Source organism: Podarcis raffonei, chromosome 4, assembly GCF_027172205.1.
Source record: "Podarcis raffonei isolate rPodRaf1 chromosome 4, rPodRaf1.pri, whole genome shotgun sequence".
Lineage (NCBI taxonomy): Eukaryota > Metazoa > Chordata > Lepidosauria > Squamata > Lacertidae > Podarcis > Podarcis raffonei.
The window spans coordinates 18,475,288-18,494,448 of record NC_070605.1 but is presented as its reverse complement, the minus strand read 5'-3'; the positions used below and the strand labels follow the sequence as shown (position 1 = coordinate 18,494,448).

Genomic DNA, 19,161 nt, shown 5'->3' with positions numbered 1-19,161 from the left:
ATAAAGAGTTATTATCTGAACATACATATTCATTGGTTTTCGGACTGAGACATCACACAGAGCCCATCCGATCTAACCCCCACCTCCTCTGAATTTAGTGGCACTTGCTCCTGAATTCAAGGTGGGATCAGTAAGAGCTTGTAAAGGTTTTCTTCCACTTTGCAATCTTTCACCTTCACAGGTGGTGTGTAAAAATTCAATCTAAGCCTACATTCAGTAGTTATCCAGAGTCACAGATGCAGATCTGAGCACTGCAGAAGTAACTACTACTATGGCAAAGACCTCCTCTAAATGTATGGAAATGTTCCAGCCTGTTCTGGGCTGCCCTTGCTAAGCTGGGAGTAACCACATTTTCTATGGAAGCAGTCCAGGTAACCCCTTTGTAAAGATGGGAGCAAAGACGAGTTCCATTTTACAAACATCAAGAACTTGGGACTCGGGCAAGACAATGGCACAGTTTAATTCAACATTCAGAAATGGCAGGAGAAATTGCTTCCAGAAAGGAAGACTTTTGATATTATTCTGGGGGAAGGAGAAAAATGAAATTAATGGCGTTTCACAGGTTATGCAACTTGGCAACTATCAGGAGTGTAAGAGAGTCATTCCCTTTTGTGCCAAAACAATAGTCCCTTTCGTTTTGTTGCTAAGCCTAGGAGCAGGGTGTCAGGGCCGCCATGAGGAGTTCCATTTTGTACACAAAGTTGCGTCCTTCCATTTTGTTCCACTGAACCTCTTTGAATGGGCCACGAAGGTTGTTCCATTTGCTGTCTTGCAGCACGTCGCTTTTGGGGAGGTCTTTGCACTGGGAGCGTGGGAACTGAACCATAATCTTGCTGCCGCTTTCTGGACCATTGCGTACTGCAGAAAACAAGCGCAGCAACACAACAGCATTAACTATGCACCATTTTGTAAAGTTTTTAAAACTAAAATTGTAATCCACCCTTTAACCCAAAGGTTCCCGTGGTGACATAATCCATCTGTTAAAATATGCAAATAATATATAAAATGAAACCAAATAAAAAATATCAGTCTGGTGATTGTGTCTTCAACAATTCTTAGGAACCACACAAGTCCTCATTAAGTCATACTGTGCCATTTTTTACTTTCCAATCTGAGTGGGTTGTGGTTTAAAAAAAAAACAAACCCTGCAGTATAACAATGCTGTATTTACTGTACTGGTTCCTTTCACTGCAATTTCTTTTTAGCTGACATGCATGCAGCATATAGGTTCTCAGCAAGTTTTAATTCCCAGTACAGTACCTGAAATAGAATAGTCTCCATTTGGTGATGCCACAGTTATGGCTGACGCATTGCCAATACTCTCCACTGGGCCTAGACCCACGTGATTACCAAAACTGAGCACATGCCATCCCATAACTTTGGCTAACTGCTGGACTGCATGCACTTGATGCTGTGACATCTGAAATAAAATTTAAAAAACTGAATGGGTGGATATTTCAGTTGCGTTTCCCCCCCTTAGCCCCTGCCTCCTGCCATATTCTCTCTCATTACTCTCCCAAAACACAGAGCAGCTATTTCATTAGCTACTGTAAGATAAATACACATCTGCATTTAATCTACAGCAGTTTCCACACTCAAGAGTCACCAGTGCAGAAGCTCTGGTACCAAACAGGAGTGTAAGACATTCAGAGATGCCAAGTGACACAGCACTTTTTGGTTGTCTGTGACTATGAGCAAGCCATCCTGACTCGGCTGGAGGCTCCCAAGGCAAAAAGAATAATTTAACAGAAAAGTATACTTCTTAAAAGGGATGCAGGTGGCGCTGTGGGTTAAACCACAGAGCCTAGGACTTGCCAATCAGAAGGTTGACGGTTCGAATCCCCGTGACAGGGTGAGCTCCGGTTGCTCGGTCCCTGCTCCTGCCAACCTAGCAGTTCAAAAGCACGTCAAAGTGCAAGTAGATAAATAGGTACCACTCCGGTGGGAAGGTAAACGGGTGTTTCCGTGCACTGCTCTGGTTCGCCAGAAGCGGCTTAGTCATGCTGGCCACATGACCCAGAAGCTGTACACCGGCTCCCTTGGCCAATAAAGCGAGATGAGCGCCGCAACCCCAGTCGGCCACAACTGGACCTAATGGTCAGGGGGTCCCCCCTTATACTTTCTAAGCATACTACTGGTAGAATCAAGCTGGCTCAACAAGTTCGGACTACGAACTTTGGACTGAAAACAGGTCCCTAGTCACAGACATCATTTCCCTGTTCTTGCTATTTGCCACTAGTGCAATATTTTGCAGATGCAGCATGAGAACTTCAAACTCCTACAACTGTATTAAATCTACATCTGCAATCCCAAGAATTCCATTTAAAAAAAGAAGGCACCCAAGGTCCTGCTGCAATCAGACGCCCACCACAGAAAGGCAAAAGATTCCTGGTTTTTACCTGTGAGAGAAGAAAATCCTGTAACTCTTGTTCTTGGTGGGATAGCGTAATTACTCTTCCATCTCTATGCACTACTCGGATCTGCTCAACGCCAATATTCAGTTGCAACTGAATGGACCTTTGAAAGCAATAAGATATGAGCACAACTGATGTTTCAGGGTGGTGGAACAGGGGTTCCCTCCATTGCCTGAGAAAGTCAAAAGCATAGCACTGCACCACAGTTAAAAACCAATCCTTCAACAGCAGCAATCCTTAAAAGCAGAGTGAAGTAGAGCACTATTGTGAATAGGAAAATGATATTTCAATTCAGCAAATATGCACTGCAAACACCAATGGGAATAGTTCACGCTTAGCGCTCCCTTTTTCAAAAAGGCATTTGAGCCTCTAACTTCTGGTTATTGGGGAATTACCTCCCCAGCTGGGTATTTACAGAGACATCCAAATATTTCCTCCACCAAAGGAGCAAGGTGCAAACACTTCCCCCCCTTTCACACTCACTTGCATATCTGCTCATAACCTTGAGAGGTGATCAGGACTTTGACACTTGATTCATAGACATCATTGATGTTTGACCAGTGCGCCTGAATTTGTGGATCCTCAATACGGCTGGCAAGACTGTCGATGGTTCGAGCAGTTCTGAAAACAAAAAGAACAAGATCCCAGAAGACTTGGAGGCACTGCATTTTTATACTGGTGAGGAAAAATAATAAGCTCTGCCTGATCAAATTAGACATCAATGCCCATAAACATAAATTGATATTGATAATATTTAAAGCCTGACACATCTCAAATGCTACTGAGACTATGATGCCTAACTTTAAGCGAACCTTACGTTGCACATCAATGTTTTATAGGTATTCCTGAAGACACTAAGAGGCATATATTATTCAGCACATTGATCGGTTGAAGCTGCACGTCTTGCAAAACAAGACAATAATGTAGGAAAAAGACTCAGAGCATTGCAAGGAAGACAGAAACAACCACCAGTAAAATATACATACACTGAAAAAAAGAAAGAAAAAAGAAGTGGGCTTTTCTGCAATCAGCTTTCTTGAAGTAACATTAAAAGGTAAAGGGACCCCTGACCATTAGGTCCAGTCGCGGATGACTCTGGGGTTGCGGCGCTCATCTCACTTTATTGGCCGAGGGAGCCGGGGTACAGCTTCCGGGTCATGTGGCCAGCATGAAGTAACATTACCTTGCAGGTAAAACGTATTAGGTTTGCTCCCTCACTTTGTTTTTTATTCTATTTTTATCCTACCCTTTCCCCCAAGGGGCTCAGGATGCTGTTTCTCTTCCCAGCCATTATATCTTCACAACAACCCTGCAAGATAAGTCAGCTTGACAAGCTTTTCCTGGTCCCCAGTCAGCTTGTATGGAGATCTGAAGCTGGGTCTGCCTGGGTGCAGTCTGACATTCTAACCACTAAAGCACACTGGCTAAGTCTAGATTTCCCTGAACAGATATCTGGACCACCCAACATAATTGAAATGCTACCCACTACTTATTGCATTCTCTCCTGAATTGAGCCCCTTTCCCAAATCAACTCCACTCCTTTTCAATTCTCATTCCATGTTGTCCCTGGAACATCAGTCTGGCCATCGACCAGCAAGGCTCTCCCAAGCAGAAGAGTTCATCATTTGGACATCATTGTGCATTGATCTATATAGCATATACGTAACACTTCATACTAAACACGCTAAAAAATCAGTGTGGTCCAGTACAGACAGTGGACAGTCTTACTTAATAGGTTTATGAAAAACGGATTAAAAGTTCTGCCTGTGATAAACAGCTTCCTATAGGAATCATCTGGGAGTGTAGTCAATGCTCTGTTTGCTGATGAAAGGAATCCATCTGTGGAATTGGCCAAAATGACGGGAAGAATCTGAGAACAGCGGGACCAGAAGTTCATCAAGGACTGGACTAAATTTGTAAATTATTTGTTTTTTTTTTTTTTTTTATAAATTTTTTTATTGCTTTTTTCCAGAATCTAAATCCATCATCAATAACACAACAAAAGCGGTTTTACAGAAAGAAAAAGAAATTAAACAAGAAAAAATTCATTTTTCGAAGTCTTTTTTTTTTTTTTTTTCATCATCCACTGGACTTCCCCATCTCCTCCATCCCTGCATTCTTTATAATAAATATAAACAGCAAATTAATACCTTGTTTCCTGTGTTTTTGTATTTTCATCTAATTATTCACTCTGAAATTAAAACTTTTCTCGATCATTAACTTTGTTTCTATCAACTCCGAATTTCAATACTGAAGCATATTTACCTCAAACCTTAGCAAATTTTTAACATTCATATATCTTATAATGTTTTTGTAAATAGTCCTTAAATTTTTTCCAATCCTCTTCCGCAGCCTCTTCTCCCAGGTCTCGGATTCTGCCAGTCATTTCGGCTAGTTGCATATAGTCCATCAGTTGTGTGTGCCATTCTTCCAGTGTGGGTAGCTCCTGTGCCTTCCAGTATTTAGCTATGAGAATTCTTGCTGCAGTCGTTGCATATAGAAAGAAGGTTCTGTCTTTCTTAGGTATCCTCTGGCCCACAATGCCCAAGAGGAAGGCCTCTGGTTTCTTCTGAAAGGTATACTTAAATACCTTTTTCAACTCGTTATAAATCATTTCCCAGAAGGCCTTCACCCTCGGGCATGTCCACCAGAGGTGGTAAAAAGTTCCTTCAGCCTCCTTACATTTCCAACATTTATTATCAGACAAATGGTATATCTTTGCAAGTTTGACTGGGGTCATGTACCACCTGTACATCATTTTCATAATATTTTCCTTTAAGGCACTACATGCCGTAAATTTCATACCGGTGGTCCATAACCTTTCCCAGTCCTCAAACATAATGTTGTATCCAATATCTTGTGCCCATTTTATCATGGCTGATTTGACTGTCTCATCTTGAGTATTCCATTTAAGCAGCAAGTTGTACATTCTTGAAAGCACTTTCGTCTTAGGTTCAAGTAATTCTAGTTCTAATTTTGATTTTTCCACCTGGAAACCAATTTTTTTATCTTTTTTAAAGATCTCTAAAATTTGGGCATAGTGAAACCAGTCTCGCACCTTCCCTTTCAATTTTTCAAAGCTCTGCAACCTCCAAGTGTCACCCACTCTTTCTATTATTTCACAGTATTTTGCCCAGCCACCCCCCATATTAAGTATTTTTGTGGCTTTAGCCTCCATCGGTGATAACCACCTCGGAGTCTTGTTTTCAAATAAGTCCTTGTATTTAGTCCAGACAGAAAACAGAGATTTCCTTACAATATGGTTTTTAAACAACTTATGAGACTTTACCTTGTCGTACCACAAATATGCATGCCACCCAAAAGCATTGTTGAACCCTTCCAGATCTAGGACATCAGTGTTTTCTAGCAAAAACCAATCTTTCAGCCAGCAGAGGGATGCAGCTTCATAATACAACCTTAAGTCCGGCAGGGCAAAACCCCCTCTTTCCTTTGCATCTGTTAATATTTTAAATTTTATTCGGGGCTTTTTGCCCTGCCAGACAAACTTCATAATGTCCCTCTGCCACTTTCCAAAACATTCCACTCTGTCCACGATCTGTAGGGTCTGGAACAGAAACAGCATTTTTGGCAATACATTCATCTTTACTGCTACAATTCTTCCCAACAAGGAAAGTTTCAATCTTGACCAGATTTCTAGATCCTTTTTAATTTCAGACCAACATTTTTCATAATTATCTTTAAACAGATTCAAATTTTTCCCAGTCAAGTTGACCCCCAGGTATTTCACTTTATTAACAACGTTTAGTTCTGTTTCCTTCTGAAACCCATCTATTTCTAAAGGTGTCAAGTTTTTTGCCAAAACCTTAGTTTTTTGTTTGTTTAACTTGAATCCCGCCACCCGACCAAACTCAGAAATTAATTCCAATACTCTTTTTGTGCTGGACACCGGCTCCTGTAATGTCAAAACCAAGTCATCTGCAAAGGCCTTCAGTTTATATTGTTTTCCTCCGACCTGTATTCCTTCCACCTGCTGATCCTTCCTGATCAAATTTAGCAAAACCTCAAGGACAGAAATAAATAGCAAGGGTGATAGGGGGCACCCCTGTCGTGTTCCTTTTTCAATTTTAAACTCTTCTGTCACCACATTGTTTACTATCAATTTAGCCTTTTGTTCTGAATATATTGCATCTATGCCATTTTGGAACGCCCTTCCCACTCCCATCCCTTCCAAATTCTTCTTCATAAATTTCCAAGATATATTGTCAAAGGCCTTCTCCGCGTCTATAAATATCAAAACTGCTTTTGTATTCAAATTTGTCTGTAGAAGTTCCAGAACGTCAACAATGTTCCTAGTATTATCTGACAAATGCCTGCCAGGGAGAAAGCCTGCTTGGTCTTTATGAATAACTCCATTTAAGACTTTTTTCAATCTATTTGCCAAAATGTCAGCAAAAATCTTGTAATCCACGTTTAGGAGTGAGATGGGACGGTAGTTCTTAAGTTGAGTCTTTTCAGATTCCAATTTTGGTATCAAAGTGATGAATGCCTCTTTCCACGATTCTGGTGCCCCCTTCCCTTCCATAATTTGATTACATACCTCCATCAATGGCTGAGTCAGGTATTCCTTCAATATCTTATAGTATTTGGAGGTAAGTCCATCTGGGCCCGGGGATTTGCCTAGTTGCATGTTCTGAATGGCATTTTCGATTTCCTGTTGGGTTATTTTATAATTCAGGTCAGTTTGTTTGTCTTGTGTTAGTTTTTGTAGGCCATAGCTTTTTAAAAATTTATTTATTTCAGTCTCCACTTGGGGTCCTTGGGAAAACAATTTTTTAAAATATCTCTGGAAACACTTTCTAATTTCCTCTGGTTTCTGAATACATTCTCCTTCAACCTCTAGATTGGTAACAAAGTTCAGTTTTTGTCTCTTTTTCAGCTGCCATGATAGCAGCTTCCCACATTTATTTGCCGATTCAAATGATCTTTGTTTCATCTGTTTGATTTTCCATTCAACTTCTTGATTTATCAGTTTTGCATATTGTGCTTGATGGAATTTTATTTCTCTCAAAACTTCTTTTGATTTTGGATTTAGTCTCAACTTTTTCTCTCCGTCTTTTATCCTTTCCAAGATCTTGTCCTTTTTACCGTTCCAGAGTTTTTTCTTAATAGAATTCTGCTGTATCAGAAACCCTCTCATAACAGCTTTGCTTGCGTCCCAGATTGTTTTTTTTTCCACCGAAGTGTTCAAATTTAGTTCAAAGTAGTCTTTCATCGTCTTTTGGGCCTTCTTCACTATCTCCTGGTCTCTAAACAATGCATCATTCATTCTCCATCTGAAGGATCCAGCTGGTGTAAGTCTCAAGTCCATTTTCAAGGGGTTATGGTCGGAGCAAGTTTTAAGGCAGATCTCTACTTTTTTGGTCTTGGGTGCCAGTCCTCTAGATATCCAGATTTGGTCGATTCTTGTCCAGGATAGGTGGGCCTCAGAAAAGAATGTTCCCTCTCTACCTAGGGGGTTCTTTGTCCTCCAGATATCAATCAAGTCCATATTGTCTGTGAGTTCAAAAAAAGTCTTTGGTAGTCTGCCATCTTTAGTCACATTTTGATTTTGTGACTTATCCATGTGTGTGGAGACAACCCCATTCATATCTCCCATCAGAATGATGTTATTATAGTCCATATGGTCCAGCATTGTCTCATGCAGCTTCCCATAAAATTCAGATTTCCCCTCATTTGGTGCATAAATTCCAATTATCAAAAATTTTTCTCCTTGTGATTGTATTTCGATCGCCAAAATTCTTCCTTGTTCATCTTTGAACACAAATTTTGGTGCTAGGCTCTCCTTTGCATATATCACGACTCCCCTTTTCTTTTCTTTAGCTGATGAAATAAATTCTTGGCCTAGTCGCTTGTTTATTAGCACTCTTCTGTGGAGCCTAGTCACATGGGTTTCCTGGAGACAAATGACGTCTAGTTGTTCTTTCCTCAAAATGTGAAAAATCCTTTTCCTTTTTTCAGGGGAATTTGCCCCATGGATATTCCAACTAAAAAGCTGCAGAGACATCCTGGATCAGCTTGTTAGCCGATGGGGTTGTCTCCCTTCTCGTCTATGTCTGGAGGTGGATCTTTTGTACCAGGCGTGGGGGGTGGCCAGGTACCTGCTGTCCCTTTTCGAAGGTCCTCCCCGTGATCGTTTAGGAATTTTTCTTGCTCTTCTGCTGTTCTGATTCTCACCTTCTTCCCTTTCAAATTAAAAGATAATCCTTGGGGGAATTCCCACCTGTAAGGGATTGTGTTGTTTCTTAATAATCTTGCCAGATCCTTGTATGTAGTTCTTAAGTCCAACAATTGTTTTGGTATGTCTCTGAAGATTTCTGCTGTCTTTCCCTGTATCACCAATGGGTTTTTAAAATGTAGGCCAAGTATGTTGTCTTTTTCTTGCTTGTATCTCAATATGATCAAGCAATCCCTTGGTTTATCTTTCTTGGCCACTCTTCCCAATCTAAAAGCGGTGACGATTTTGAAGTCTTTCTCTTCTGCCAAACCCCAGAACTTGGATATTTCTGCAGTCAAAAAGCCAGCCAGATCTTCCTTTTCTAGTTCTGGAATATTTCTAATCCTAAGATTACTTTCCCGGTTTTTCAGCTCCGCCATAGACAGATAGGCCTGTTGTTCAGTGACCTGTCTACTCAGTGGTCTTACTTCCCCTCTTAATTCCTCAATCCTTTTTTTGTTTTGGTCTGCTTTCGTGTTTGCGTCCTCAGCTAATTTTCGGTTCTCTGATATAGTCTTTTCAAAATTTCCTATCGCCTGTGTGTTTTGAGCAACTTGGTCTGTCAACTTATTAATCGTTGCTGTAACCTGGTCAAATTTAGCCGCTTGTTCATCAGCTTTCTTATTTAATGCTGCCAGTTGATCCAATATTTCTTTAGAAATAGGGTCTAATCCTCCTGCAGCCATATCCTCCAAAACTGGCTGTTTAAATTGTCCTTCTTGCAGACCTGTCACAATTGGAACAGATGATCTACGTGGCTGCACAGGCAAAGTTGATTGCAATAGTTCAGTTTGTTTTGCTTTCTTGGCAGCCCTTGTTTTTCCTGCCACACTCATTCCACAACTGTCTAGGTTTCAAGGTCAAATTGTAAATCCCATGGGAAAAGCAATCATCCAGGCAAAAAGATTTCCAAAACAACCAGCAGTTCTCAGAGGTTTATATTTCCACAATCCAGCAGGGGGAGCTCCCCAAAAGTTTCCACCATTTAATTCCCAAATATGGTAAAATCCAAAATAAGGGGGGGAAACCCTCTAAATTCACTTTAAACTGCAGATGATAAAGGTTCTTTGCGAAGGTGTGAACAACAGTTCCTTTTTTGTAACTGCAAAGTAGCCCAATGTAACTTTATGTCTCTATACACAGTTGCCACAGTCTGATGTTACTTTGTATCCAGGCAGCCCGTGAGCTGGGGCTTATAACTTTATAATCCACAAAATATAGAGAAGTATAGCACAGTCTCACAATCAAATCCAAACTTGCAGGGTAAGTTCCAACTTCTTTTAAACTCCTTTCAACGCTTCCGCTTTAAAAAAACTTTGCTCAGTACTTTAAACAGGGACGGAAGACTGACTTCCTTTTTAGCGTCTCCCGCTTTCAGCCGAAATTCACCAATTTGATGTCCAAATAAAGCCTCAAATTTCTTACTCACGAGTTTGTTGTTTCCAATCAAATGTTCAAAGAAGAAAGGTCAGCGCTCATCAGCAGCAGCCGCGCGGCTTCGCTTCCGCGGAAAGAGCGATGGATTCACAGCACCGCTACCCCCTCCACGTTCCGGAGCCCCTTACGGGGTCCCTTCTGCGTATCCGAGGTCGCTCCTGGTGCCCGCCGAATCCCACGGCCACGGGCTCACTCTACCCGTGGTTTTCCTAAACGGGTCGTCGCTGTGCCGCAGCGCACGACCCTTTTCCGCGGAGCCCCTCTTCAACAACTGAAGAGGACCGCCATTGCTGTTTCGCGCCGCCTCCGGAAGTCCCTAAATTTGTAAATTATTTGAAATACAATTGTAGTCAATCAAACACATTGGTAGGAATGCAAGAAGCTATGTAAGGAAAGGTATAAAAATCACTGCACAGAAGAATAAGGAAATATGATGCTTTGATGTTTTTGATTTGAAAGCAATGGTTAAGTAGTGAAAATGCAGAAATTTGAAATGAAAGATAGAAAATCAGTAGGAAGGTTTGAAAAAAGTCATGGCCCTAAAAAGCCGTATTGTATAATATAAGAGGAGAGATTGTAATGGAAAGCATTATTGTAAAATTAATAAAAATGATATGGCAAAAGAAAAAAGAAAGGAATCCATCTGAGGAATGGAGGAGGGGGATGGTTTTTCATCACCCCCCAGCCTGCTGTTCTCCCCTAAATCTTCTCCTGACAAGAGCTGTTATTCAGCAACATCTGCAGGGCCAAAGATTCCCCGCCCCTTCTCTGAAGAATTCCTTCCATAAATTGACAGAAAATATTGGATATAATCCCTGCTGCACAAGCGAAGCGTTCAGGCGAATTAACTTGCAAAGCCTCCAAAAGATGCAGTTGCATACCTGCGTCTCAGAAAGATGTGTTTTGCCTGCTTTATAATCTTCTCTAGCAGCCCCTCGCTTGGTTGCAAGGAATTGATTTCATTTTTATCAAAAGCCTGAGGCCCCGCTAGTCTCATTCTCTTATGGCCAAAAGGTGCACTAGCTGGGTGAGGCATCATGGTGGAGCTCAGGGTCTGCTTGTGAAACTGAGGAGGAAAAAAAGTTGCTATAATGAAGCCAAGAGAACAAGCAAATTCTAGTCTTAAGTCAGAAACTGTGCAAAGACTAACAAAACAGAACTGTTTGCTGAGTAACAACTGTACACAACTTGCTTAAGCGATTTTTTTACTATTGAGAAAATACAAAAGCAAAAAACACACCATGATTTTGTATCAAACAAGCAAAATTTCTCCTGGGTTTGGTAAGGCTCACGAATACTGGCCAGGATAGGGAACACATATCCTGAAAGCCATTTTCAGGAGAAATACCTAGTTCTTCTCTTTTTGATGTAAAGGAGACAATTAAGAGATTGTCTCCCCCTTCCACCTGGGAGAGGGAGTGATCATATGACCTAGTGGGTATATTAATTAATTAACTAACCACCCTGTACCCATAAATCTCAGGGCAGTTCTCAACATAAAAATTACAATATAAAAAATAAAAAATACATAATAAAAACAAATACAACCCAATACAACCTCATCAGGAGGTCTAGCAATCAGAGACTTGTCCTGAAATCCTTCACTGCCTTAGCTATGGACAAAGCTCTCCACTATAGTTTCTGAATGTCTTCTGTCTTTTCTCTAGTTTGCAGGAGCACCTGCTCTGTATCAGCTATGTCACCCTGGAGCAGCTCTGGGGAGCCTACAGTCCTCCAAATCTTACTGGATTCCCAACTCCCATCACACCCAGCCAGCATGACCAATGGTCAAGGATGAGAATTAGTAGGTTCCCCACTGGTGAGCTTGAGGTTATCAGGAAACAATGACACTCAAAGGAAATCGTTCTCGGAAGAACAAGAGCTTAAAAGATATTTGCTTCCCAGAGATCTGTAGTTTTAATTCCATTCGCTTTCTTAGATCCTCATGCACGTATGATAAACCTCTCCATAGATACTCAAGTACATCACATGACTTCTCTCTCCGTATTGCAAAAATAACAGTGCCTTTCCTCACCCCCAAAGTCTTTGATACTAATTCTTCCTGTAATGCACTTGCAATTGTACTCTGGGGAGAAGTTCTCAACCGTACATGGAGATCAAGGAGGGCTAATGGAATAAAAACCACAGGGAACAATATTCTGTCATGATTAGAGGCAGACCCACAAGTTGCCAGTTTGCACACTGAGATAATAAAAATGCTTCTCAGGAACCCATCAAGAAGCTGTTCTGCAAATGGAATATGCTCTTAATTTTTTACAATCTAAAAGCTCCTGCTACCGAAAACAGAATCCACAATAGAAGAAAGGAAGAGTTAGTTGTGTGCTGGTTCCAGCAATCGAAAGACACAAATCCCATGCAATCATTCTGTTTTCATTCCCTGCTTCAACTGGCCTTGCAAGATCTGCTACAAGTCCCACTCATTGATACTGGGTGGGACAATGTTTGCTGGATAGTGCTGATTGTTTTATCTAACTGGCAGCACTGTGAGAAAATGCAGCACAGCCTAGGTTGTTGTTGTTTTTAAGAAGCCATGGCGCTCAGAATTAGTCCCTAAAGTAAACATAGCCAAGATACTACCACCCTTCCAAAAAGAAAAAGAAAACATTTAGAGAAAATTCCACAGCTCTTAATGCAAATATTACACACCCTCTTAGCAGGCAATTAAAACAACAACAGCTGCTTTCTATAAGTGAGCTAACAGGAAGGACAGAGAAAGCTGACATTACCTCTCTAATAAGCTGGTGCAAATTATGCTCTAGAACGTAAAGATGATCCTCTGGACTTTGCTTATCAGAAGCAGATTTCTGGGATTTCTTGTCTTCTGAAGAGTGACATAAGGAAATGGACAGCTGCAAGCCTACATAATGAAATGGAGCAGAGAGAAAGCATGGCTTAGTTTTAACATATAAGAGCACAGCAACACATACAACATATCTAGATATATTTTACTCCATTTGTCCTACACATAAACTTGCTGATTTCTTGAATATAAGATATAAACATTTGAATCAGGAAAATGCTGGCAGCTTTGGCTAGATAAGTCCATGCAAGCAAGATGATAGTTTTGGATATCTTTTGAACAGATTAGAGCCAAGCACCTGAAAGAGTCTTAAGACTTGAAAGTTACTGGGTTAAATGACACATCTTTTGAGATCTGCTCTCTACACGCATGCAAAAATCTGCCAGATCCTTGATTTTAATTTGTCTCAGAACTCTTACCTGGAAATGGCTGGGAAATTATTTGGTTCTTCACAACTATGTGGGGAATCTGAGATTTAATTTGTACAGCTTCTCGAGACAGTTGAGCAAAGATTTCTTTACATAGCAACACATTCTGTGCCGTCTCCAGCTTTGTTTGCCAATGCAGAGCCCCTGAAGGAGAGGAAGGGGAAAACACCATTGTAAATTTGAGAGAAGCAGCTCTATTTATATGGACATTCAAAGTATTACACAACCTAAATGATGAGAAAGAGATGGCTGAGAAAATGTGCACACAATTTGAATTTTCTTAATACAACTCAAGTTGAAGAAAATACATATCACCTATGCAGAGCCCAGGGAGGGTGGGCGAAAAAGAACACATTTAATTTCACGTCTAGATCTTTGAGCAGAGTATTATGAATCAGTGAAGATATTGGGCTTTTCAAGAGTAGGTTTATTTTTTAATAGCTCTATTCAGTTTTCATGCTTACACAGTCTTTTGAGACATACCATTCAAATGCAGACCATAACTATACCTGGCTTTGATTTCAGAAGCGGCCTTTTAAACAGATTTACTGTACCCAGATCCCCTATATCGGGTGCTTGCTTCTGAATGGACACCTATATTCAAGAAGAAGAAAACAGGGTCATTTTGAATTCAAAGAACATACTAACAAAACGTTAAAAACAAAAACTGGGCAAACCTTTATATAGGCAGATCCCTCTAAATCACTTGGGATTTGAACATCCAATGGACAGTAATCTTCAGGAATCTTTTTATCCAAATCAATGTCTGTGTTTTTTATGACCTCAAATGTACCGTGATGAGGAAACAGAGACCCTAAAAATAAAAAGAGTTTAAATGTTTGGTATTTCTTACCATGTTCATACCACAATAATAAGACCAAATGAAGTACATACATACATACTTGTAATCTGTAACTTTTTAGACAACATATTACTACTCTATGCAACAAATAACTGCTATCACAAGCTACCAATATTCAGAGTACTGCATTTTTATTCTATGTCGTCCTAGTATTTTCACTGAAATAGTAACTTGAATTATCCCAAGGAAACAGAGTGTACAGTGTTGCTCATTCACAGTAATCCTTACAACAACCTTGCAAAGTAGGTCAGTACTATTATCCCCAAATTATACACTGGGGGAGGGATATGGGGGGGTGGATGATGCTGAGAGACTGTGGCATGCCTAACAAATTCATGGCAGAAACAAGAATTGAACTGGACACTATCTTAGTTATAGTTCAAAGCTAAGGAGTAGATGGTACAATACAGGGGTTGGCAACCATATCTACTACCTAGCTCCTCAGTTGCCAGTATGTCTTTCTCCTTCCACTCCATGCTTCTTGACAGGGCCAGCCCTATTATTAGTGAGTCAGCTGCCTCAGGCAGCAGATCTGAAGCGGGCATCAGTGACAAGCTCCCTGCTAGCCGATTCCTTCCAAACCTCCACGCATTCCCCTCTGCTAGAGAACAGCGTTGCACACGTCCCCTAAGCTAGCCTGCTGCCTTCAAGTGCAGTGGAGGATGCTGTCCTGTTGCTCATGTTGAAGAAAGATTCAACAGCCACTCCAAGCAGTTTCTGTACATGCAATGTAGGGGGTGAGGCACCATCTTGTTCTTTGCCTCAAGCAGCAAAATGTCCTGGGCAGTCCTGCTTCAACTCAGAAGGAGGAGATACAAAGCTCTATCATGCGTGGAAGAAGAGGTGATCAAAAACATTATTATTAGACTTAGTAAACTTTAGACCAACCCTTTGGCTACCATACCTGCACTTTTGTAGCTCAAGTCCCCAAGGATCTTATCCCCGACCTTCCTCAGCTTCCAGTGCTGCCTCAGTCTTAGTAACTCAGAGTTGAAGTCTCTCTGTCGCTTATTTTCCTGGCTCTCTGCAACCGATTTAGATAACCTTTCTGCTCCCTTCAGAAGAATTTGGGCTGCTCCAGCTAACGACTTCTTCTTGGAGATCAGCTGCAAAACTTGATTCTAGAAATGAAGAAACAGAACTGCTGTTTTATTTAAATGTGACCTTATCTGTCGACACCAGGGATGGGGCAACCTGTATCCCTCCAGATGTTCCTGGATCACAACTCCCACCATTTACACCTAATGGCCATGCTGGCTGGTACCAGTGGGAGTTGGGAGTCCATCACTATCTGCAGAGCCACTGGTTCTCCTTTTACATTATAAACAAAACAAAACTTCAAGCAAAAAGGAAACTTATACTGTATTGTGTCTTCTAGGCAACAAATCCAATTTCAGCTTAAAAGCAGGTGTGGACAAATTCTAATTCCCTCTTGAAAAGGAAACTACTTCATATTTGACAATGTAGCCCACAGATAACAATAAATACAAACAGAAACAAGTCAAAATGGAACAGTTCATCTTTCCCAATAGTTTTAATAGTGGTCTGAACAGAACAGGTGTGCTGTACCTGCTTTTGGGTAAGTGGTTCTTGCACAACTGGATCCAGAGTCATAAATTTTTTATCCTTGACAATGCTGAGAACATCATAGAGCACACACATCTCTGTCAAAGCGCTTCTCAAGTTATTCCTCACTGAATCCCAGGGCCAGAGCGAAGGCTGGAACTTTACCAAACCTAGAGCACACGAAGGAAAAACACAGGATGTCTATATACTATTACTGGAATCATCGAGAGAGCTATTCCTTTACACAGGTGCTGCTATAACTATGGATAGAAAGCTGCATGCCATGGAGTTGCATCCCATTCGTGAAGGGTCAAAGGTCAGTGGTAGAGCATCTGCTTTGCACGCAGAAGGTCCTATGTTCAATTTCTCACTAGCTCCAGGTAAGGCTTGGAAGAGACCCACCTGAAACCCCAGAAGAATTTGAGTTGAAAAAGGTATTTAAATATACCTTCTTGAAGAAACCAGAGGCCTTTCTCCTGGGCATGGTCGGCCAATTGGTGTCAAAGAAGGATAGAATGTTTTTTATGTATGCCACAACAGCAGCAAGAATACTCATTGCAAAGTATTGGAAGACGCAAGATTTACCCACTCTGGAAGAATGGCAGATGAAACTGATTGACTGTATGGGATTGGCAGAAATGACTGGCAGAATCCGTGACCAGGGAGAAGAGTCGGCAGAAGAAGATTGGAAAAAATTTAAGGACTACTTACAGAAATATTGTAAAATTAAGGAATGTTGAATGATGCTGGATTGAAATTGAGTGGTTTCTAGCTGTAATGGTATAAAGGAACATGAAAAATGGTTGGATAGAAAACAAGGTGTTAGTATAAGCTGTAATGCTTTAAGTTAAGGATTTGCTGAACAAATAATTTGAAATGGAATACAAGAAGGGGAGGTATGAGGAGGTCAGAGAAATATGTTATTGAAAACTACGTATTATGAACTATATGTCTTTTTAATTTTTTTGTTTGTTTTTTGTTTGCATAAAAAATTGAAAACTTTAATAAATATCTTTTTTAAAAAAAAGAAACCCCAGAAGAATTGATGAACCAGTGGTCTGAGTCTTTATAATGCAATTTCCCATCCTTGTTCAACTCAGTGAGAGGGGGTGGGCAGCTTTAGAAGCTTCTCAATAAAAAAATGAATATCAATACTGGTAAAGTGTGCAGGAAAGTAGTTATCACCTATAGATGAGGAGATACATGCTAGTGGAGTGGGCTGCCTAAGTTCTCCTTATCTGCAAGTATGTAAGCAGAGGCTGGATAGCTATCCATCAAGGATGCTGCAGCTGCAGCCTGTGTATTGTAGATCCTCCACTGAACCAGGGATTGAATTAGATGAATTCTTGGAAAACTTCTAACTTCATTAATCCGTGATTCAGTGTGGTTGAGGTGTGTACCGAACATCTTCCAGGATGCACAGAGTTGTGGAGGGGCCACACACAAGTCCAGGAATCCTTAGTAGCAAAACACAGAAACTGAGTGCATACAAAAGCATGTTTATGGCCCAGAATCCTCTGCAACTCATCAAAGTTCCTCAATAGCCTTGTAGGAAATTCCTTAATAAACAAACCAATGCAGAAAAAGTTTGCCATTCACCAGTTGATATTTTGTGTCTCAGGTTTAGGTATCAGATATTTCATAAAATAAACCAGACATTTTGAATTAGGTGAGAAGCTTGGTTTTTTCTCCCCCCCAGAAACCCAGCCTCCTCATGTGTCAAAATCCACCAAGGCCTTTCCCAGAATGCCTTCTTCAGTTGTCCACACCTACTAGATATTTTTAAGATATCCAAGCTGACAACTCTGAAAAAGGAGTTGGCATAAACACCCTCCGGCTCCAGCAGAAATAAGGAAGTGGGCCAGATTGCTGGCAGAGAGGTCACATTTCGTATTGTCACATTTCGTACTGTCTCCCCAACTAAAACCAAATAGTAAAAGCACTGTCTAGGAAGGGGGAAAAAGTGTGTTGGGAGCTTGGCTACACCTTCAGTGGATTTGGATTCGCCTGCGATTTCTACAAGGGAGAGAACACAATTAAAAACATGTTTGCTCTACCTGCAGCCTGAAAGTGGCTCGGTGTTTTCGTTTTGAAAACGTAATTTGTGTTCTTGCTTTGTATTTTTATGCCCTTTTTAAAAAAAAATTGTGGGGGGGGGGCTATTGGGTTGCTGTTTTTTATTTTTATTATGTATTTTGTGGTGTTATATCTTGATTTTATTCTGTGAACTGCCTTGAGACCCCGGGTATTGGGCGGTGTGTGTGTAAATTAAATTTTTTTAAAATGTGGTGGACAGCTCCGCGATATTCAGAGGAAGGGCGGCATGCAAATGCAATAAATGATGATGATGATGATGATGATGATGCTTCAGGTTCGGGCATGGCAGGGGCTCGGACTACCTGACCCTCAAGGGTCCCCTTCCCAAGTCTACGATAGCGGTCGGGACGGACAGGCCTCGCTCCCTACCTTCCTCCTCCTCGTCCTCCCCTCCTGCGGCTCCGGGCCACTCTCTTCCCCCGGCGGCCGCGGCGGGCTCGTCCTCCTCGGAGCCGGAGCTGCCCTGGCTGAAGTCGATGCGCTGCGCCAGGCGGGCCAAGTTCTGCGACATAGAGAGCGGCTGCAGGTAGGTCTCGCTCCCGTCCAGGCCCACCTCCTGAACATGCTTCTCGCAGGCGGACTCGATGCTGATCCGCACCGCGGGGACCCCCGACATCTTCGCCTCAGCCTGGGTTCCCCTCAGAGGCTCTGCGTTCAGGTGTACGAGAAGGCCTCGCCGAGCATGCGCGTTAAGGGCTACGGTGCCTGCGGAGGGACAAGGCAGAGCAGCCACTCAGCTTTCCCACAGCGGCTGTGTGTTTGTATGAGAAAGATCCCGGCAGGCCTTGCCGAGCATGCGCGTTAAGGACTACGGTGCCTGTGGAGGGACACGGCTGAAGCAAGCGGCGTGCGTAAAGAGAAAAAAAAAAGGAGTTCAGGCTCCCCCTAGTGGCCGCCGGAGGTTGCTCCCGGAAGAGCTCGGGATTTGAAAGGGGCGGGGATAGAACGGAGGCGGGGGGAACCGCGAAACCAGCCTTCCGCTGGGTATTTCAGACCACAACTCCCATCAGCGCGGCTCATTGGGAGTTGTAGTTTTTAGCATCTGGAGGGCACCGGGTTGGGGAAAGCTGAACTAAAGTGTATGGCGGCAGTTATTTATGAGTAGCTTTTACATGCATCTTTATTTATTTGCATGTTTGCTCTGCACGGAAAATTATACTTGCTGGGTTTTTGTTATGTACTGAGTTGAATAGGATCCAAAATGCAGCATTCTGATTGGTCCTAGAACAATAGGATTCAGAATGCAGCAGTCTGATTGGTCCACAGGAGCCACCCAATCCAGCTCCAGGTGGAAGTGAATC

General features: G+C 41.7%; 1 protein-coding gene across 1 annotated transcript; it reads right to left on the bottom strand.

The window, feature by feature from the left end:
* Window positions 1-435: 435 nt before the first annotated feature.
* Window positions 436-18,622, bottom strand: MED17 (mediator complex subunit 17). Its single transcript, XM_053385626.1, has 12 exons — window positions 18,230-18,622; window positions 15,767-15,933; window positions 15,102-15,318; window positions 14,013-14,149; window positions 13,845-13,929; window positions 13,327-13,479; window positions 12,834-12,964; window positions 10,968-11,152; window positions 2,898-3,035; window positions 2,400-2,517; window positions 1,261-1,420; window positions 436-858 (listed from the first exon to the last, which is right to left on the bottom strand). The coding sequence occupies exons 1-12, from the start codon at window positions 18,474-18,476 to the stop codon at window positions 650-652; spliced, it is 1,947 nt and encodes a 648-aa protein (XP_053241601.1). The 5' UTR covers window positions 18,477-18,622; the 3' UTR covers window positions 436-649.
* Between the last annotated feature and the right edge of the window lie 539 nt (window positions 18,623-19,161).

What these genes read in the sequence shown, in the direction of transcription:
- MED17 (XM_053385626.1), bottom strand. Translation starts at nt 18,476, where the DNA reads ATGTCGGGGGTCCCCGCGGTGCGGATCAGCATCGAGTCCGCCTGCGAG. An exon ending in GCTTCTGAAATCAAAGCCAG is followed by an intron (nt 13,480 to 13,844) that starts GTATAGTTATGG and finishes CCTCTCCTTCAG; the next exon opens with GGGCTCTGCATTGGCAAACA. An exon ending in CACATCTTTCTGAGACGCAG is followed by an intron (nt 3,036 to 10,967) that starts GTATGCAACTGC and finishes TTTTGTTTTCAG; the next exon opens with AACTGCTCGAACCATCGACA.